The sequence below is a fragment of the Phyllobates terribilis genome, unplaced genomic scaffold (assembly GCF_046119375.1).
Source record: "Phyllobates terribilis strain yellow unplaced genomic scaffold, ASM4611937v1 Scaffold_5__5_contigs__length_657084704, whole genome shotgun sequence".
Lineage (NCBI taxonomy): Eukaryota > Metazoa > Chordata > Amphibia > Anura > Dendrobatidae > Phyllobates > Phyllobates terribilis.
Window position 1 is genome coordinate 321,145,889 of NW_027362765.1, and position 21,993 is coordinate 321,167,881.

At 45.6% G+C, this 21,993-nt stretch overlaps 1 protein-coding gene across 3 annotated transcripts in view; it reads left to right on the forward strand.

The window, feature by feature from the left end:
• LOC141273116 (uncharacterized) overlaps positions 1 to 21,993 on the forward strand; it is a 94,400-nt gene that overhangs the window by 35,185 nt on the left and 37,222 nt on the right. For 2 of the 3 annotated variants that reach the window (XM_073684521.1, XM_073684522.1), the window contains exon 11: positions 23 to 2,214. In XM_073684521.1, coding sequence (XP_073540622.1) covers positions 23 to 1,065 — 1,043 coding nt within the window. In that variant the 3' untranslated portion in view covers positions 1,066 to 2,214. Of the gene's footprint in view, positions 1 to 22; positions 2,215 to 21,993 lie in introns of those variants that run through there. The other variant, XM_073684523.1, reaches the window with a different exon arrangement.

The window sequence follows — 21,993 nt, forward strand, 5'->3', positions numbered from 1 at the left end:
CAAATTGTTTTATCTTTAATAGGTGAACCCGACAATGGCAGTATGTCGAAGAGACATCACAATTGGTCTTCAAATGATGAAACTGAACACAAAGTCATGGGCCAAATTTTTCAAAGAGAAAATATACCCCCAGTCCGTGGAAGTAAAGATCTGTCTTCAAATGCATCACAAAACCATATGGCCCAAAATCTACCACCAATCCTTTACAATGGAGATCTTTCTTCCGATCCTCCTGATCGTTTACAAAATTTTCCTGAAGCTTCATATATTATGGCACAAAAGCTCATGGCCCAAAGTATACCCCCGATGCTTTACAGTGGAGATATATCATCTGAACACTTGGATCGTACTTTGGACACATCCCATATTTATATGAAAAGTGCAGATCATATAGGAGGCAAAATGTTTCCATGTTTAGAATGTGGGAAATGTTTTACAAGGAAATCAAATCTTGTTGTGCACCAGAGGATTCATACAAATGAGAAGCCATTTGTGTGTTCAATCTGTGGGAAATTTTTTAGTCACATGCAACATCTTGTTGAGCATTGTAGGATTCACACAGACCAAAAGCCACATGCGTGTTCAGAGTGTGGGAAAAGTTTCACACTAAAATCAGACATGGTCAGGCATCAGAGAATCCACACAGGGCAGAAACCATTTTCTTGCCTAGAGTGTGGAAAATGTTTTTCCCTTAAATCAGATCTTGTCAGACATGAGAGAATCCACTCTGGCCACAAGCCCTTCTCATGTTCTTACTGTGGAAAGTGTTTTACCCTCAAATCAAATCTTCTTACGCACCAGAGAATCCACACAGGAGAGAAGCCATATTCCTGTCCGGAATGTAATAAATCTTTTACGCACAGATCAAATCTTATCCAACATCAGAGAATCCATGCCGGAGAAAGGTTGTTTCCTTGTGACCAATGTGGTAAATGTTTTACTCAAAAATCCATTCTTGTTCAGCATCAGAAGAGTCACATGGAAGAGAGGCCCACATTACTGTATTCTGACTATACAAAGTATTTACTACAGAGGTCAGATCACACTTTTATGGAAAACTCTTAGTATGTGGTCAGTGTTTTGACCTATACAACTTTATTAAATAATAATTTCTTGAATTGTTCCATTTTGTGCAATTGATATTTTAATAACATAAAACAATTCACCTGTGAGCAATCAAAAGGTACAAAATACTTTTAGGAAGCTGAAAAATTAGACACTGGAGTTTTATTAAAAAAACATAGTCATGCACAGTTGTAGTTGAAGTCAATGGTCCTGATCTGTTATGCAACTGTTAAGAAATCTTTTTATCTTTGTTATGCCTGTGTAAGTAACTCACTCGAGATTAATAGGTTATACACTAAAACCTGCAACTGAACCTGCAGGTTTCTTTACAGACTAGTTATCCAGACACTGCAGTCCCTAGTGGTGCCTGCTGGTACAGAGATGGCCCTAACCACTGACTAGATGGCTTCACATTCCTCCTAAAGAACAGGAGGGCAGAGCAGAGTGTGAAGAGGAAACGTGCTGAACAAAGGAAAGATCCCAGAGTGAGAAAAGTAAATAACGAAATACCAAAGAATAAAGCAAGTGCTGTTAAATATGCTGCCTTATTACCAAATGATAAACAGAAGATAGGTGCAAAGTATAGCAAAGAAACAGCAAAGAGAAGAACCCTTAGCTGGAACTTTACAGACTGGCTCTAAACATCAAAAGAATAGCAGAACATCCAAAAGAATCTATCACCAACAGAGCACACAAGCAGGTGGGGGGTTAAATAGAAGCACCTGCAGTCTGATGGGACAGGACAGGCTAGATAGTAAATCGAAAACACCTGTGTTAAGCTAGACAGACTGCAGCCAGAATAGCAGAACCAAAACACCCATAGAAAAGGTGTGTCTCTTGTAGCTCGGCAGAAAGAGAAGCCTACCACAGAACACAATCTCAAGAGATCGAATCCAGGAGCATGACAATCTCTGCAAATTGGTGCAATTGCAGTCCATGTCTCCTCTGCTGATCTTTCTTCCTTGCACTACCCCCCACTGATTGCACACATCAGATCCTGTCTGTAATGTCAATGTGTTTCTACTATGTCGGGCAGACACATCTCTGCTACGTACAACAGATAGTTTCAATAAGTGTTACGTTTATTTTTTTATCAATTAACTAAATGAAATGTCAATAAAGAAAAGCGAATTCTAAATCGCATCAATATTTGGTGTAATCATCCTTTGCCATCAGAACTGCATCAGTTCTTCCAGGTACACTTGTACAAGGTCAGGGATTTTATAGGATTATAGTCAGGTTTGTGAGTAACTAATGATACCAAACAGGTGATGTAAAATCTGCTGAGTTTTGTGGTGCCAGATAGTAATTAACAACAATAGCTACTAGAATGAAAGGGGATTTATTACAGGGTATTTACATATTGTAAGGTGGCTGCCGGACAGATTGTGGACGGGAGGTATGTGTCCCCGAAGTGCCAAGCTTCGGTGATGTAGGACCCGGAGAAGCAGGCTCTAGCACACGTAGTGCTGAGAGGAATTTAATGGGCCCGGATTACAGGGCCGGGTTTTACGAGCAGCTGAAATAGCTGGGGGGGGAGGGGGGACAGCTGCTCACTTACCTCCAGTCCAGGTCTTGGAAGGCTGATATAAGACAGCTGCGCCTGTCTCAGTCTGTCTGTGTGTGTGTTGGGCAAGGTGAGCAGACCTTGCATGTGCTGCTCAGACTCTGCTGGAGGCAGAAAAAGGCACTTTGTTTAAACGGCTGAGGCCGTGCTGCATGGACTTGTTATTTTGAGCTTTGTTCTGTTATTCCTTTTTGTGCCAGGAAAAGGTTGTTACTTTTGTTTCCTCACTGGTGTATGGACACTTAATAAACCACCAGTTTGTTTGAACCCGAGGACTGCATCACTGTGTGAACCCGTGCCTACCTCCAACGCGGCTCAGTGAGTACAAATCCCTACAATTGGTGCTAGAAGCACGGGCACAGATCCCAAGCGGCAGTGTGACTGCTACAAGAAGACGTATATGTCCTGGGTGAAGTCGGCCATAAGCAAGTGTCGCCGGACAAAAGGGGGGGGACCTGCTTAAACATCTGTTGCAGGCTCAGCAGGCGTAAAACCAGCAGCAACTTCAGCAACAGCAGTTCCAGCTGCAGTACCAGCAGAGCATGCAGCAGCAGCATCGGGAGCAGCAGCAGGAAACAAACTTCTGATGCAGCAGATCCAACAGCAGCAAAGACATTGAAATCCTGGCAGAGCAGATCTGTGGCAGGTCAACCGCCACATCCTCAAATCCAGGTGATGACTCACACGTCAGAAAGACGGTAAGAAGAGCATTAGAAAAGATGACCCCGGGTGATGACGTTGAGGCGTTCCTGACGGTCTTTGAGAGGGTGGCAGAGCGGGAGAAATTGCCTCCAGGGCAGTGGGCGGAGGTACTAGCGCCATATTTGACAGGCGAGCCGCAGAATGCCTATTATGACTTGGCCTTGCAGGACGCGAAAGAGTATGCTAAGTTGAAAACTGAGATTTTGGCACGCTTGGGAGTGACTCTGACTGTCAGGGCGCAGCGGGTGCACCACTGAGCCTATTGCAGTGACAAACCTCCGCTTTCCCAGATGTTCGACCTCCTACACCTGGTCCAAAAGTGGTTGCAACCTGAATCTTCCTCCCCAGTACAGATGGAGAAGGTTGTTATAGACAGGTTTATACACTCTCTTCCGAAGTCGGTGTTATCCTGGGTTGCCCAGGGAGACCCCCTTAATGCCTATGACTTGGTGGGGTTGGTGGAAAGATACCAGGCGGTTGAGAGTTCCTTGGGGAAACAAGGGGTCGTAGCCTCTCCATACTGGGGTTCCCAAAAGGGGGCGGACACCCAAAAGAAGGGAGCTAGAGCCACACCTTGGGGGCATCCTAGAGTTCAGGAGGGGTCTGAGTTGCTGCCCAATGTCCCACCCCATAATATAGTGTGTTGGAGATGTCATACCCCTGGCCATATTGCCACCCGGTGTCCCATAAACTCTGAGACAATGGACTGCAAAATGGGCCGGCGTTGCTCCTATTTTGCTTACCCCGCCTGCAGCGCAGTTCCTCAAAATGGCGAGGGCCCTCAGGCATGCTCAGTGTCAGTAAACGGGGTACAAGTCTCTGGACTATTGGATTCAGGAAGTTTGGTGACCCTGATAAGGGCCACACTCCCTCATCGACTGGTTCCAAGGAATGTGGTGGGTGTCCGGTGTATCCATGGGGACACTAAAAATTATCCTGTGGCTTGGGTGGATGTAAACACGGACTGTGGCACCACATCTCATGAAGTGGCGGTCGTTAATGTGGGGGAAAGCGGGGACACCTGGTAGCTCGGACGACAGCCAGATCGCCCCTAAAGAAACCTCCCCGCAGATCATGGTAGACGAGTTTCCCATGTGTGTGTTTGTGAGCGTTGAGGATGAGGCAACATCCCCTGAGGCCAATATCCCTGAGCTGGAGGTGTCCGAGGGAAACTTTGGAACTGCCCAACTCAGGGATTTAACTCTGAAAGGGGCCTTGGAAAATGTTACTGTGTTAAATGGGGTGCCTCAGGAGCCGGGGGCTGACACTCATTTTGCTGTGAATGGGGATTTGCTGTACAGAGTAGCCAAGTCAAGGGGTGAGGTAATAGAACAGTTGCTGGTGCCAGGGCCCTATAGACGCAGGGTATTAGACATGGCTCATTCCCATGTGTTGGGTGGTCACCTGGGTGCAGACAAGACTCAGGAACGGATCCTCCACAGATTCTACTGGCCAGGTTGCTATAGAGAAATAAAGAGTTATTGTCGTTCCTGCCCCACATGTCAGAACCTCCCCAGTGGCCCACTTCCGCAGTCCCCTAGTGCCCCTGCCCATCATCGAGGTTCCATTCGAACGCATAGCAATGGATCTAGTGGGGCCCCTGGTCAAGTTCACCTGAGGGCATCAGTATATCCTGGTGGTATTAGATTATGCTACACGGTATCCGGAGGCCGTACCACTACGAAACTCCTCTGCCAGGTGTATAGCCCGGGAGTTAGTCCACATGTTTTCAAGAATGGGGTTGCCTAAAGAGATCCTAACAGACCAAGGAACTCCATTTATGTCGAAGGTCATGAGGGAATTGTGCAAGACACTGCAGATTGCACAACTGAGAACCTCCATGTACCATCCCCAGACAGACTGACTGGTCGAGAGGTTTAACAAAACTTTGAAGGCAATGTTGAGGAAAGCAGTGGAAAAGGATGGCCAAGACAGGGACTGTGCTTCCCTATCTGTTGTTCGCCATCAGGGAAGTTCCCCAAGCTTCCACAGGCTTCTCCCCGTTTGAACCACTCTATGGACGACACCCTCGAGGACTCCTGGATGTGGCGAAAGAGTCCTGGGAAGCTGAGACCACTCCCTATACGAGCATGGTGGAGCACATTGCCCAGATGCAAGAGAGGATTGCCCACATGATGCCCATTGTGAAGCTGCACCTCCTCAAGGCACAAGAGGCACAGTCCAGGGTGTATAGTGGGTCGGCCAGGGTGAGACCGTTCAACCCAGGAGATCGAGTGCTTGTGCTAGTGCCCACAGTGGAGAGCAAGTTCATGGCCAAGTGGCTGGGCCCCTATGAGGTGGTAGAGAAAGTGGGGGAAGTCAACTATAAAATCAATCAACCGGCGAAGAGGAAGCCCTACCAAATTTACCATGTTAACTTGATTAAGCCATGGCAAGCTAGAGAGCCCGTGGAAGCTCCCTGTTTAGTAGCTGAGGCTAACGCCAATGTGAAAGAGGTCAAGGTGGCAGAGTTGCTGTCACGTGCCCAAAAGCAATGAGCAAAGAGTTACTACAGCAAAATAAAGACCTGTTTTAGGAGTTGCCGGGACTCACTCAGGTCATAGAGCATGAGGTACTCACAGAGCCTCATGTTCTCGTCAATCTAAAACCATACCAGATCCCAGAGGCACGCAGAGAAGTGATCTCAAAAGAAGTGAGGCGGATGCTTAACCTGGGAGTCATTGAAGAGTCCAAAAGTGGATGGTCCAGTCCTATAGTCTTCGTGCCGAAACCAGATGGGGAATGGCTGTTTTGCAACTACTATAGGAAGCTGAACGAGGTCTCGAAGTTCGACGCCTACCCAATGCCTAGGGTAGATGAGCTTATCGAAAGGTTAGGACCCGCTCGGTACATCACCACCCTGGACCTCACCAAAGGATATTGGCAAATTCCCCTGTCCAAAGAGGCCAAGGAGAAGACAGCCTTCTCGACGCCAGACGGATGTTATCAATACGTCAGGATGCCGTTTGGGTTGCAGGGAGCTCCGGCCACCTTCCAGAGAGCCATGGACCGGATCTTAGCACCCCACAAAAAGCATTCAGCGGCCTACCTAGATGACATCGTCATATTCAGCCAGGACTGGGAAAGTCATCTGGACAAAGTTCAAGCCATACTTGATGCCCTAAGGAAGGCGGGCTTTACCATCAACCCGAAGAAATGTGCCATGGGGATAGAGGAAGCCAAGTACCTAGGGTGCGTGGTTGGTAGAGGGGAAATAAATAAGGTTGAGGTGATCTTGAACTGGCCACAGCCCCTCTCAAAGAAGTAGGTCAGGGCGTTTCTAGGCATTGTGGGCCTACTATCGAAGATTTGTCCCTAACTTTACCCTGATAGCAGCCCCGCTGACCTTATCTTCTGAAAGGGACGAAGTTGGCTATGGCCAAGTGGTCCCCGGAAGCCGAAGCGACCTTCCAGGAATTGAAACTGGTCCTCTGTAAACAGCCAGTCTTGGTGGCGCCCAACTTCTCCAAAGAGTTTGTGGTCCAGACGGATGCATCGGATGTCGGGCTGGGAGCAGTCTTGTCCCAGGAGATTAACGGAGAAGAACACCCTGTAATATAACTCAGTCCGAAGCTCTACACTTGTGAGAAGAACTACGCTATTGTAGAAAAAGAACGTTTGGCCATTAAGTGGGCGTTAGACACTCTGAGGTATTACCTGTAAGGTAAAAGGTTCAGGTTAGTGTCAGACCATGCCCCACTTAGGTGGATGCGAGAAAAGAAGGGGAACAATGCCAGAGTGACTAGGTGGTTCTTGGCCCTACAAGATTTTAGTTTCCGGGTAGAGCATAGACCTGGGAAGCAACATGGGAATGCTGATGCCTTGTCAAGGGTTTATTGTATGGTGACAGAAGGTGCCAAGCCCCCTGGCTTTGGGCAGAGGAAGGGGGTATGTAAGGTGGCTGCCGGACAGGTCATGGACGGGTGGTATGTGTCCCCGAAGTGCCAAGCTTCGGTGATGTAGGACCCGGAGAAGCAGGCTCCAGCACACATAGTGCTGAGAGGAATTTAATGGGCCCGGATTACTGGAAGGCTGATTTAAGACAGCTGCGCCTGTCTCAGTCTGTCTGTGTGTGTTGGGCAAGGTGGGCAGACCTTGCATGTGCTGCTCAGACTCTGCTGGAGGCAGAGAAAAGCACCTTGTTTAAACGGCTGAGGCCATGCTGCGTGGACTTGTTATTTTGAGCTTTGTTCTGTTATTCCTTTTTGTGCCAGGAAAAGGCTGTTACTTTTGTTTCCTCACTGGTGTATGGACACTTAATAAACCACCAGTTTGTTTGAACCCGCGGAGTGCATCACTGTGTGAACCTGTGCCTACCTCCAACGCGGCTCAGTGAGTACAAATCCCTACAATATGTACAGGATGCCGAACTATGGGACAGAGTACAAAGAAAGGAGAAGGGTGGCAGGAGTGGGTATTGAAAATTAGGAAGTGCCTGCCTAGCTTTGTGTGCTACCTTTATATCTGCCACACACTTAGGTATAGCCCATTCTTTGTCAATCACTATAACACCTCAACAGAACAGTACCGTTCAGTACTCTAGAAACAAACATGGCTGCTGAAGTCAACATTCCTGAAGATGGCGCCACTGGGTCCATAATAGAATATAGCCTCGAGTCATTTACCTTATGGTAGTAGTGTTCATCATTTTTCTGTGGCTGGCGTCCTTGTAATTCAGACAAGTCCTTATGACATGGTTTCCTGTTACTTCCAGATGTCAAGCCTTTCGCTGATCATTTACAGTTTGGTCCAGAAATATTTGGACAGTGACACAAGTTTTGGCATTTTAGCGGTTTACCAAAACATATTAAAGAAAGTTATATAATCAATATGGGCTAAAAGTGCAAACTCTCAGCTTTAATTGGTGGGTATTCAAATCCTAATTGGAGTATGGATTTTGAAATTACAATCTGTAATTAATCTGTAGCTACCGCTTTTTGAAGGGACCAAAGGTAATTGGACAATTATCTCAAAAGCTCTTTAATGGACTGCATAGGCTTTTCCCTCATTAATGCATCACCAATTAAGCAGATATTTAGATTGTGAGCCCCATTGGGGACAGTGCTGATAATGTCGGTAAAGTGCTGTGGAATTAATGGCGCTATATAAGTGAGTAAAAGTCTGGAGCTGCTTCCAGATGTGGCATTTGCATTTCGAAACTGTTGCTGTGAACCCACAACATGCAGTCAAAGGGCAGAACAAAGTACTGTTGTGTGCATGCGTGAAGAAAGGCCAAAGAGCACATGCGCACTACAGTACTTTGCTCTGCCCTCAGCAGGGCAGAGATAAGTACCCCTGTGAAGGAGAACACTGTGTGGATGACGTAGGATGCATCATCCATACCAAGCAGAGAAGAAGGACGGGATCACAAGAAGTGAGGAGGCGCTGGTTCAAGACCAGCTACACCCATTGGACCGGATTGCCCCGTAGGTGAGTATAATAAAAGATCTTTATTTTGTTTTGCAGGGTGGCTTGGAGACTTATATACAGCATTTCCAGAATTCAATAACAGGGCTGAAAAGTTGTGGCCTTAAGTTATATGGGTTCCCTTTAAGTGTTTATTACAGATATTGTCTGTGTTGGCTTCCAACAGATGATAATGATAATCATTTAGTTTGAAACACAGTAGTTAAAACTACTGGAGGGGGCTTAAAACTAGATGAGGAACTGCCAACCTCTGCTGCAAGGGTAAGGTTATGGAAGATAGTTTCATGTCACAAGTCACATAGCATGGCAAGACTGAACACAGCAACAAGACACAAGGTACTTACATTGCATTAGCAAGGTGTCTACCTGGCAAAGAATTGATAGCAAATATTACCGTTACAGAATTAAAAACAGACTGAGGTTTTAAGATATGCTGTTCACGCTAATTTGAAGAAGCACCGAGAAATGAGGACCACATACACAGTGCTCGGCAAAGGAGACTTAGTGCAGCAGTCGAAAAATACATCATGCTTGCTTCCCTTTGAAATTGGAAGATGTCCAGCATTGCCATCATCTCAAAACTGACAGCAGTCAGTGGGACTTCACTACACCCACTGCATTTTGTAGAAGACTTTGAAAATTAGCCAAAGTGACTCCTCTATGAACGAAAACCTAGGAACAGAGGGGCAGAAAAATGGCAGAAAGTGCTCTGGACTGATTAGGCAAAATGTGAAATATTTGGCTGTAACAGGAGGCTGTTTGTTCTCTGAACAGCTGGAGAGCTGTTCAAGAATGTCTGCAAGCAACGGTGAAGCATGGTAGAAGTTCTTTGCACGTTTGGAGCTGCTTTTCAATAAATTGAGTTGGAGATTTGGTCAGGATTACTGGTATCCTCAGTGCTGAAAAAGACAAGCATATACTTACTCATCATGTAATACCATCAAAAATTGTGCGATTGACCCGAATTTATTCTGCAGCAGGACAACGACCCCAAACATACAGCCAATGTCATTAAGAATTATCTTTAGTGTGAAGAAGAACAAGGGGTCCTGGAAGTGATGATATGGCCCCACTCAACTTCATCATGTCTGTCTGGGATTTGCAGAAGCCTAAATCGAAATTGATGTTTTGAAGGCAAGGTGTGGTCTCACCAAATATTGAATTGATTCAGATTTCTCTTTTGCTATAAATGTCTGTCAAGTGTAGCCCTAACCTATTAGGAGACTGGGATGCGCTGACTCATTCACCTATCCATGGTCGCTGCATTTGTTATGATCATCAATGGAAAGATGGCTGCGAATGCATGACCTCATGTCTCCAAACTAAGGTATATGACAACTGTGTTGTATATAAATTGGTAGGCAAGGGTCAGAATAGCTATGGATGCCATAGGTGGCAGCAGATCCTAAATTAATCCTGCTCTCTATTTGTTAGACTATAAGACGTACCGAACCATAAGACGCACCCCAAATTTTGGGGTGGAAAATTGGAAAAAAATATTTTTTATAAGATGGGGTCCATCTTATAATCTGAATAGGTATGGTATCTTACCTGGGGGGCGATGGAGTGTGGGTCACAGGAGGCAGGGTCCTTCAGGAAGCCGGCGGAAGTGGAGGATTGCTGCAGACCCTGGGTGAAAGAAGGCAGTGCTACAGCAGCAGGGCAGGTGCAGTGGTGGTAGAGCAGGATCGCAGGGCCCTCAGTTCCCTCCCTCAGGAACCCAGCAGCAGAAGAGGTGAGGTGCTGCAGGGCCGGTGTCTGGCTGTCGACGGTGAAGCAGAGCAGTGAGTACTGCTTTCCGGTGGCAGCGCCCATCTTCCTGAAGTAGTGATCTACAGGAAAATTTTCCAGTAGAAGATGGCCATGGCCACCGGAAAGCAGCACTCGCTGCTCTGCCTCACTTCCTCACCGCTGACACCCAGACATCGGCACCGCAGCACCTCACCTCTTCTGCTGCCGCCACCGGGTTCCTGAGTGAGGGAACGGAGGGCCCTCTGATTCCGCTCCACCACCACCACAACGTTGCGGTAAGCTTACGTTCAGATCATAAGACGCACCCCCCCATTTTCCTCCCAAATTAGGGGGAAGTAAGTGCGTCTTATGGTCCAAAAAATATGGTAGTTCCCGATGGAAGGATTTACACTGTTTTCCTAATTTATTACCATTACTCACAAACAGATCAGTTTTAAAAACGGATCTGCGTATCTGATCCGTGAGACTCAGACCATATCCTATTCTCATCTGTTTTGCAGCTCACACCCAGCAATTGAATTCTATAGAAATCTTCATAAAATACGGCAGACATTGTACTTCAGAGTACCATCTGAGTTTCATCTGTTTATAACTGATACATTGCTAAGAGTCAATGGAGAACAAAAAAGAATATAGTCAGTCTGCCTGCTTCAGTGAAAAAAATGGATGTGAAAAAAAAACGGAAGCAACTACCGTATTTTTCGGACTACAAGACACACTTTTTTCCTCAAATTTTGGAGGAAAGTGAGAGGTGCGTCTTAGGCTATGTGCGCACGTTCAGGATTTGATTGCAGAAATGTCTGCAGCGTTTCTGCATCTCTTGGCAGGAAAAATGCTGCAGAAAAAACGTGAGTTTTGATGCATTTTTTCTGCGTTTTTTTTCTGCGTATTTGGACATCAATGAATGGATTTGAAGCTAAATAAAGATATTTGAAAAAAAAAACGTGGGACATTGCTTCAACCCTTGAATTACCCTCAGACCTGGGGGGAGTATTTGGTTAATTTAAATGATTAAAGAATGTGTCTGTTGTATTTCAAATTAAGTGTTTACTCTGTGTCTGTGTGTTTATTTAACTCTTTACTTTAATTAGGTTTGGTAATGAAAGGGTCTGATTGACACCTTGTCATCACCAAACAACAGAGCTAGGTGTCAGCTGATCCCATACACCCAATTTCATTAGCATTTCTATACAAGTCATTTCTGTGGCAGCTGAGAGCTGCTATTTTTAGCCTAGGAAGGTGCCATTAGGCAAACATCTTCCCTGGCTTTAATAACGGCTCACAGCTGTTTTGTTAGCCGCTACGTCCTCATGAAAGTAACAAGCAGCACTTTGGACGCAGCCTGTTTTTGCTGCGTCCAAAACGCTGTGTTCTAATGCCGCACTTTTGTTGTCAATACACGCGGATGCACCGCATATAATGACATTTCAATTGGTCAAAATCTGCAGAGGAGACTAGCGTCTCCGCTACAGAAATTGACATGCTGCGGGTGAGTTTGGGTATGTGGCCACGGTCAGGAGCTCCTGCAGGTTTGAAGCTGCGTGTTTATGCAGCGTCAAACCCGCAGCGTCCAGATGTTACAGCATAGTTAATGGGATTTCTCGAAATCCCATGTCTACTATGCGTGCATCTGAGGCTGCGGATCACACGTGGACACCGATATGCGGTGCGTCTTTCAGGACCGCAGCATGACAAATTCTCTTGCCGAGTCACTAGTCTCCGCAATAGAGATTTGACCATTAGAATGTATAGAATGCGGTAAATCCGCATGGTTCAGGATTTACCTGTGGTCAATAAAACGCAGCGTTTTGGACCCAGCAAAAATATGCTGCATCCAAAGCGCTGCTATGTACGGATCGTGGGCACAGTGCCTAAAAATTTTTAAAAAAAATGGCGTGGGCTCCCCCGTCAATTTCATAACCAGCAGAGGGAAAGCCGACCGCTGGGAGCTGATATTAGTAGCTGGGAAAGGGGCTACTAGCCAATAATATTCCCTGGCTATTAATAACAGCCCACAGCTGTTTGCTTAGCCTTTACTGGCTAGATTACAGGGGGACCCCAGAAAAAAATTGACGTAGGGGACCCCAGAAAAAAATTGACGTAGGGTCCTCCTATAAAGTCTAACTAGAAAAGGCTAAACAGACAGCTGCTGGCTGATATTAATAGCCAGGGAAGGGGCCATTTATCCTGGCCCCATCCACGGCTAATAATATCACCCCTCAGAAGTCCCAGAAATGGTGCATCCATAAGATGCACCAAATTTGGCAATTAGCCTCCGTTCTTCCCACTGCCCTGTAGCCGTGGTGAGTGGGGTAATGGGGTTGCGGTTCATGTCAGCCCAGGTTAGTAATGGGGGCATCTATAAGACGTTCCCATTACTAACCGCGTAGTAAAGTTTTTTCAATAGGCACGGACAGAATAAAGTATTTATTGAAATAAAATTACACACGGTTTTAATAATTTTTTTATTGTGCTCTCAATTCCCAAAGCCCTCGATCTTCTGTAAAAAAACAAAACAAAAAAAAAAAACAACAACCATATCCCTCACCTGTCCACCGTCATGACATAATCCAGATTGTTCCTCGGCGATGCGGGTCACTTCTACAGCAGCCACATCAATCACTAATGTGACTGCTGTAGAAGTCAGTAATGTACACTGACAGGAGTGTAATCAGGTCAGGTGGGTTCACCAGCTGAATATCAGCTGACCAGCTCTGGTGACCACATACTGCATCAGTAGCACATGGAAACATTCTTGAGAAAGTTCCCACGCAGCGCCGGTGCTGTAAACTGAGGTCCTGGAGCTCTCAGCTGATCTTCAGCTGTGAACTCGCGTGACCTCAGGAGGACGGCGGGACATCGGACAGGTGAGGATAAAGAGTTTTTTAAAAATTTTAAACAGATTTTTTTTTTTTTTTTTTACTCCGTGCAGCCTTTGCTCGGTTGAGAAGACTACTGCTCCCCTCAGCAGCTCTCGCTGTTATCAGCAGGAGCGGCGGTCGGATGATGGTAGAAGTAGTCTTCTTCCCCGGCATGGGCACGCCAGGACTATGGGTGTGAGGAGCAGTGACTATTCCGGCAGCTCATCTCACCATGTGAGGGCGCATGACAGTGACGTCATGCGCGGCTCACACGGTAAGATCATCTGCTGGCTGAAGAACAGGATGCAGTTCTGGAGCACAGGGCAGGAAGGTGAGTAGAATTGTGTTTTGTTTTTTTTGTGCAGCATGATAGGGGATGAGGGATGTCATGCATGCCAGGATGAGGGGTGCCATGAATACCAGGATTGGGGATTGAGGTGCCATGCATACCAGGGTGGGGATGAGGGGTGCCATGCATACCAGGATGGGGGATATTAGTACAGAATTGGGGGACATTACCACTATACCAGTGTCAGCAGCAGACCCCCTCCCCCATAACAGTGCATCATGATCACATTTTTAGCTTACATTTTTTTTCTATTTTCCTCCTCTAAAACCTAGGTGCGTCTTATGGTCCAGTGCGTCTTATAGTCCAAAAAATACGGTAATTGTATGTGGGCCACATCTGTGGGCAGATACTGTTGTGACGGAGCACAGAGCAACCGGCTCCATCACTTCCCTTGCAGGCAGCGGGATTCCTTTATGACTGCAGTCTGCCAGAGGGCGGAGACCGGCGCCACGCAGGGAACATTGGCGAGATGACATCACTACATCGCAACACCAGCGTCCACTGCAATACCGAATAGAAGACGAGATGTCTGAATTAGCTGAATATAAGGTTTTTTATTTTTTGGGAACTGAGGGGGACCATTATAATATATAGGGACCTTTAGGGTGGACCATCATACTATATATTGAGGACTGTAAGGTGGACCATCATACTATATAGGATGTTGGGGGACCATCCTACTATATAGGGGGCTTTGGGGTGGACCATCATACTATATAGGGGGCTTTGGGCTGGACCATCATACTATATAGGGGGCTGTAAGGTGGACTATCATATTATATAGGGGGCTGTTGGGTGGACCATCATATTATATAGATGGGTTGTGGGGGGACCATCATACTATATAGGGGGCTGTAAGGTGGGCCATCATACTGTAATGGGGCTGTGTGTAGGGGAACCATCATACTAAATGGTGGGTTTGTCGGGGATCATTATTTTGTATTGGAGATGTGGGAGATCATCATACATTGTGGGGTGGCTGTGGTGGACCATTATATTGTATGGGGGACAATCATACTGTGTGGCGTGGCTGTGGTGGACATTATACTGCGTGGGGTGGCTGTGGAAGCCATCATACTATGTAGAGGTCTATGGTGGTCATTATACTTTGGGGGGGGGGCTGTAGTGACAATCATATTCTATCAGGTGGTTATGAGGGACATCATACTGAATGGGGGGCTTTGGTGGACATCACACTATGTAGTGGGAGCTGAGTTGAATACCATACTGTATGAGGGGGGTTGTAGTAACCATCTTACGGTGTGGAGTTTCTGGGGCAATCATACTGTGTGAGGGCATTATTACCATCTAGGGCACTGTTAATAGCCTTATATGGTTTGTGTACAATTGGTAGAATGTGAGGAGGATCCTGTAAAGCCCCTGTATCACATAGCGAGATCGCTAGCGAGATCGCTGTGGAGTCACGGTTTTGGTGACGCAACAGCGACCTCACCAGCGATGTCGCTATGTGTGACACTTTGCAGCGATCAGGCCCCTGCTGTGAGGTCGCTGATCGCTGCAGAATGTCCTGGACCATTTTTGGGTCTTTGCCCTCCCGCTGGTCAGCACATATCGCTGTGTGTGACCAGCGGGACCAGCGATCAGGCTGGTAACCATGATAAACAGCGCGTTACTAGGGGCACACACGCACCTAGTAACCCGCTGTTTATCATGGTTACCACTCTGCTACGGTAAGCAGTAACCTCCCGCTCACCGTAGCAGAGTGGTAACCATGATAAACAGCGGGTTACTAGGTGCGCGTGTGCCCCTAGTAACGCGCTGTTTATCATGGTTACCAGCCTGCTCCTGCTTCAGCAGGCTGGTAACCAGGAGCAGGACATCGTGGAAAGATTCTTTCCACAATGTCGCTGCTCCCCTGATCGTTGGTAAGCCACCAGCGATCACATAGCGACGCAGCAACGATCCCTGACAGGTCGTATCGTTGTCGGGATCGCTGTAGCGTCCCTATGTGTGACGGGGCCTTAAATGCAGTATGTCAAGGATGTTTGTGCGTTACATTTTACAGGGACGAATTATGGATGGAAGAAGAGGTCATGGCAGTTTGAGCCGAATAGAAAGGAAAAGGGAAAATGAATGACAACTTGATTTAATCAGCCATCAAGTGCCTTTAACAGCCGTCGCGGGTGAATCACCATGGCTGTTAACCAGTTAAATACCGCTGTCAATCAATGAAAGCGGCAATTAACATGCGCCTCACAAATCCCACTCATCGGCGCCCCTGTCTCGTGATCGTGGGGTGCCATGGGTTGGCTGCAGAAAACTCGATTTGAAAATGATACGGCACAAATTGTTTTTTAAAATTCCATTATTCAGCTTAATCCATATGGTCACACATTGAAAAAGCTTGAATATCAGTAAATAATTATAATAATCACCACTTGTGAATAAGACCTCCATCCAGGAATCCAGGCTTTGAATTAGTTTCCAGGCTGCAGTAGAAGTGTCGGCGTGGACAATCCAAGCGCATAGGAGTGCAATGCTTCAAACGGCAAAAAGGCAGAGGCGCTCTCTGACGACTGACGGGAAACACACCTGCGGCGACATTTCGGGGACCCTCCCACTTTGCAATCCTCCTCTTGTTTCCATCCTTAGGACGGCGCACACCATGTGACCCAACAGCAAAGGTACTAAAACCTATATAACACATTAAATACAAGTTTATATCTATGTGCTTTATATAATCTCAACAATTATCACAAAATATATTAAAATTTCAATCTAGATTGCATCATATATAAACCAGTAACAAATAACGCACCTAAAATGCCTACAAGACGCTGTTTACAAGAAAACATTAAAATTACACTTTTCATTTTCTTACAAATTATGGATTTTTTTTTCACCACTTACATTAAAAAGAACCTATTCATGTTTGGTATCTACGAACTCGTAATGACCTGGAGAATAATAATGGCAGGTCAGTTTTAGCATTTGGTAAATAAAACAAAAAAACAAATGGTATTGCACTTTTTTTTTGCAATTTCACCGCGCTTGGATTTTTTCCCCATTTTTCATTACACTATATCGCAAAATCAATGATGTCATTCAAAAGTACAAGTCGTCCCGCTAAAAAACAAGCCCTCATATGGCCATATTGAGGGAAAAATAAAATAAAGCTTTGGCTCTGGGAAGAAGGGGAGGAAAAAACTAAAGAGCAAAAACGGAAAATTGCAAGGTCATGAAAAGGTTAACCTCGAGCCTGGACAACCTCTTTAACGATCAGTGTGGTGGTATTATCAGTACTATATGTTGGTAATATTTGGTTATGGTTTGGTGATATTTGTCTGTTATATTGCCATATTATTATTGAGGTATTGTTATTCAATCTTACACTGTGTGCAGAATTATTAGGCAAATTGTATTTTAGAGGATTATTTTTATTATTGATCAACAACTATGTTCTCAATCAACCCAAAAGACTCATAAATATTCAAGCTTAATATTTTTGGAAGTTGGAGTGGGTTTTTTTTAGATTTGGCTATCTTAGGAGGATATCTGTTTGTGCAGGTAACTATTACTGTGCCGAATTATTAGCAACTTAATAAAAAACAAATATAATCCCATCTCACTTGTTTATTTTCACCAGGTAAACCAATATCAGTGCACAAAATTTAGAAATAAACATTTCTGACATGCAAAAACAAAAAAAAAAAAAAATAGTGATCAGTATAGCCACCTTTCTTTATGATGACACTCAACAGCCTCCATAGATTCTATCAGTTGCTTGATCTGTTTTCGTGCAGCAGCCACCACAGCCTCCCAGACACTGTTCCGAGAGGTGTACTGTTTTCCCTCCCTGTAGATCTCACATTTTATGATGGACCACCGGTTCTCTATGGGGTTCAGATCAGGTGAACAAGGGGGCCATGTCATTATTTTTTCTTTTTTTAGACCTTTACTGGCCAGTTGGATGCATGTGATGGAGCATTGTCCTGCATGAAAATCATGTTTTTCTTGAACGATAACGACTTCTTCCTGTACCACTGCTTGAAGAAGTTGTCTTCCAGAAACTGGCAGTAGGTCTGGGAGTTGAGCTTCACTTCGTCCTCAACCCGAAAAGGTCCCACAAGTTCATCTTTGATGATACCAGCCCATACCAGTACCGCACCTCCACCTTGCTGGCGTCTGAGTCGGAGTGGAGCTCTCTGCCCTTTACTGATCCAGCCTCTGGCCCATCCATCTGGCCCATCAAGAGTCACTCTCATTTCATCAGTCAATAAAACCTTTGAAAAATCAGTCTTAAGATATTTCTTGGCCCATTCTTGATGTTTTATCTTATGTTTCTTGTTCAAAGGTGGTCGTTTTTCAGCCTTCCTTACCTTGGCCATATCCCTGAGTATCGCACACCTTGTGGTTTTTGATACTCCAGTAACGTTGCAGCTCTGAAATATGTCAAAACTAGTGGCGAATGGGATCTTGGCAGCTTCACGCTTGATTTTCCTCAATTCATGGCCAGTACTTTTGCGCCTTTTTTGGCCGACACGCTTCTTGCGACCCTGTTGGCTATTTGCCATGAAACGCTTGATAGTTCGGTGATCACGCTTCAAAAGTTTGGAAATTTCAAGACTGCTGCATCCCTCTGCAAGACATCTCACAATTTGGACTTTTCAGAGCCCGTAAAATCTCTTTTCTGACCCATTTTGCCAAAGGAAAGGAAGTTGCCTAATAATTATGCACACCTTATATATGGTGTTGATGTCATTAGTCAACACCCCTCCTCATTACATAGATGCACATCACCAGATTTGCTTAATTGGTAGTTGGCTCTCAAGCCTATGCCGGTTGGAGTAAGACAACATGTATAAAAAGTATCGAAGTGATCAAAATACGTATTTGCCTAATAATTCTGCACGATGTGTATATAGTGGTATTCAGACCCGTATTTGCCACTAGGCACCGGAGGTAAGTGAGACCATGTGGGGTTATTTTTGTTGCATAGGGGGCACAGTGTGGGGTAATTATTCAGGGGCACAGCGTGGGTGGTTATTCAGGAACATTATAATGACACTTATTTGTAAGGGCACTGTTTCAGGATGTGCTGACGAAGATGGAAGTCTGCAGAGAGGAGCTGTGGCTGTGAGAAGTCATCATGGAGTCAGGTACTTAGATCCAAGGTGCATGTACGTTGGTCAGCTGCAGCCTTTAAACGACCGCTGAGCTGCTATATGAAGCCGATCCGCAGCTGTTTAATAACCTGTTTAGACAGGATGTGGCCTCACTTTCATGTGCACAGAATGATTGTTAACACAATCGTCCTGTGCACATAGAAAAGCATTGTTCTCAGCAGCACATGTATGCAGAAGAGAACGATGATATCTAAAATGAGTCTTCCACCCCCAAAATGCCAATTACGCTACACATTTATATGGGGGACATAGGCCATGCATATACAGTTTTAACTTAATATTTAACTTTTTTTATATGCAAATGAGGGCGCATCTGTGCACCCTTGGCATGGCCTATGCCTAGGTGCACCGTTACACCCTCCTAGTTGCATATTAAAGCCATTCCCTTGTTATAATTCACAGAGGTCCTTTGGTAAGAGTAATTGCTTTCTAAAATCACTTTGCGTTTCTGCGCTTGTTCCCTGAAACTAGAGGAGCACAGTAGAGCGCCGTGTGTCAGTGTGAACGCGCTCACAGTGTGACTGCAGGCGCGTTCTGATGCCTGGTTGCTGCTTCCTTTAGGCTGCGGATTCAACGAGGAGGAAGGGCGTTGAAGTGAGCAGACAGCACATCACAATGCCTTGTCCCCTCCTCACTGAAGCCGCTCGCTCACTACTTCCAGGTGCACCGAGTGGCAGCCGCAGACAGATCAGATGCAGGCGTCAGAATGCACACATAGCCACATTGTGTGCACACCCACACTGACACTTGGAGTGTGCTGCTGTGCTCCTCCAGCGTGGGTGCGCAAGTGCAGACAGGTGAACTGATGTTAGACTGTGCTCGCTCTTATCAACCGATCACTATCAAGACAAGGGACTGGCTTTAAAGGGAACCTGTCATCATCAAGTTTTCCCCATATAAAGTACATCTAGCACCTATAAGCCCTCTGTTACAGCTTTCTGGTAGGCTGTCTGTATGTCCCCAATCTCCTATGCAAGGCACAAAAAATAGCATTTATTATACCCACAGATGGCACGGCCCGGTCTAATTGACGTCGCTGGTTTTAATCCGGCGCCTCCTCTCTGCTTATAATCAACCTCGTGTGGATGATGCGTCCTATGTCATCCACACTGTGTCCATCATTGCACTCCTGCGCACTACCGAACTTTGCTCTGCCCTCGGCAGGACAGAGGGAAGTGCGCATATGCCAGCTTTACCTACATGTCATCAGTGCTCTTTTGCCTTTCCTGGCTCATGCACACTACAGTACATTGCTCTGCCCATCGGCATGGCAGAGAAGTGCGACTGTGCAGGAGCGAGATTGGGGGTTACCATGATGATGACGTTGGACATGTTATCCATATGAAGCAGGGAAGGAGGACGATGATTGTAAGAAGAGAGAAGGTGCCGGATCAAGACCGGAAATACCCATCGGACCGGACAGCGTTGTCTGTGGGTATAATAAAAGCTTTTTTGTGCTTTGCATAGGGGATTGGTGACATACTGTATATACAACTTTTAGAATGCTGAAAAAAAGAGTGGAGTGCTTATAGGTGCTGGCTGTACTTTATATGGGGAAAACCTGGTGACAGGTTCCCTTTAATTTTCAAATGTTAGGTCATAACGGTGCACCAAGGCTTAGGCCACACCAAGGGTGCACAGAAGTGTCTTCAAGTGCATCTTAAATGTCACTTTTTCAGCAAATATTACGCTAAACTGTATATGCCTGGTATTATTTTAGTAGGGGCTACGTCCCCTATATAAATCTTTATGTAGTCTAATTGCCATTTTGGAGTTACAGACTCCCTTTCAGTAAGCTTAAAATTAATTTCGCCCAACAAATGAACGTTTTGCTCGTGCATAAGGTGATTGAAAGCCTGTTTAGATAGATCGATAATCAGTTTCCATTATCAGCTGCACTGTTAAAGGGGTTTTCTGGTCTAAAACTACAGTCTCTTTGCAAATCTGCAGTCACTCTATATGTTACTCTATGTGACTGCAGACTTGTGACACCTCACATCAGGCACTGCTTGCTGTGAGGATTCTCCGGTGTCAGCGTTGCGAACGGCAGTCATGTGTGAATGCAAGTAAGTGATTTGCATACATCCGGCCACAATCCGATTATGCAAGTAAATTGAGCGAGGTCATGCCCACCTAGTCAGATTGTGTCCGGGAGTATGCATATCACATACTTGTGGTCACATGACCACCGTTCCCGGCGCTGACACCAGAGAATCCTGACAGCAAGCAGTGGGCTCGCTGGGAGGATTCACAACTCTGCGGTCACAAAGAGCAGAGGTCAATCATCCGCACTACCGCTCCATTCATTCTTAATGAGAGTGCCAGAGATTACCGAGTGCAGCGCTCTGCTGATCTTTGGCGTTCCCATTAGAATGAATAGAGCAGTAGTGCGGATGCCTCTGCTCCATTCAACTAGGGCTCTTCAGATCCCCTGTTCTCAGGATCAGTTGGAACCCCAGTGATCGGAAAATAATTCTTTAACCTGCGGATAGGGAATAACTTTCAAACTTGAGATATCTGCTTACAATTGTATTTGGGCTGACCTGACACTACAATTGATTGCTGTACTAAACTTGGCAATGTATTCATGTACTGATGGAGGTTCTGATGTTTTAATGCACTGACGAAGATTCTGGTGATGTATTACTGCACTGACTATGGATCTGGTGATGCATTACTGTGCTGACTCTGGTTGTGGTGATGTATTAGGCTATGTTCACACGTTGCACTTTTGCAACTTTTTACCTGTGTTTTACAGCACCAGCAAAAGCTATGAGATTTCAAAAATCCCATGCACACCCCTTGGTTTTTTTTCTTGACTGTTTGGTCAAAGAGCTGCGTTTTTGCAAAATGCAGCATGTCATTTCTTTTAGCGTTTTTTCACCCATCACCCATTGAAAGCAATGGGTAGTGCAAAAACGCAGCAAAAAACGCAGGTATGAGGTTTTGCTGTGTTATTGGTGCCAAAACCTAAGGAAGTTGAAACAGGTTATTTTTTTATGCACTATAATTTATCAGCATGCACAAGAGACAAATGTACCCTGACAAAAATGCAGTAAAAAAAACGCAGCAAAAACTCATCAAAACCTGCTTTTTTTAATGCCAAGAGAGCAGATTTTGCCT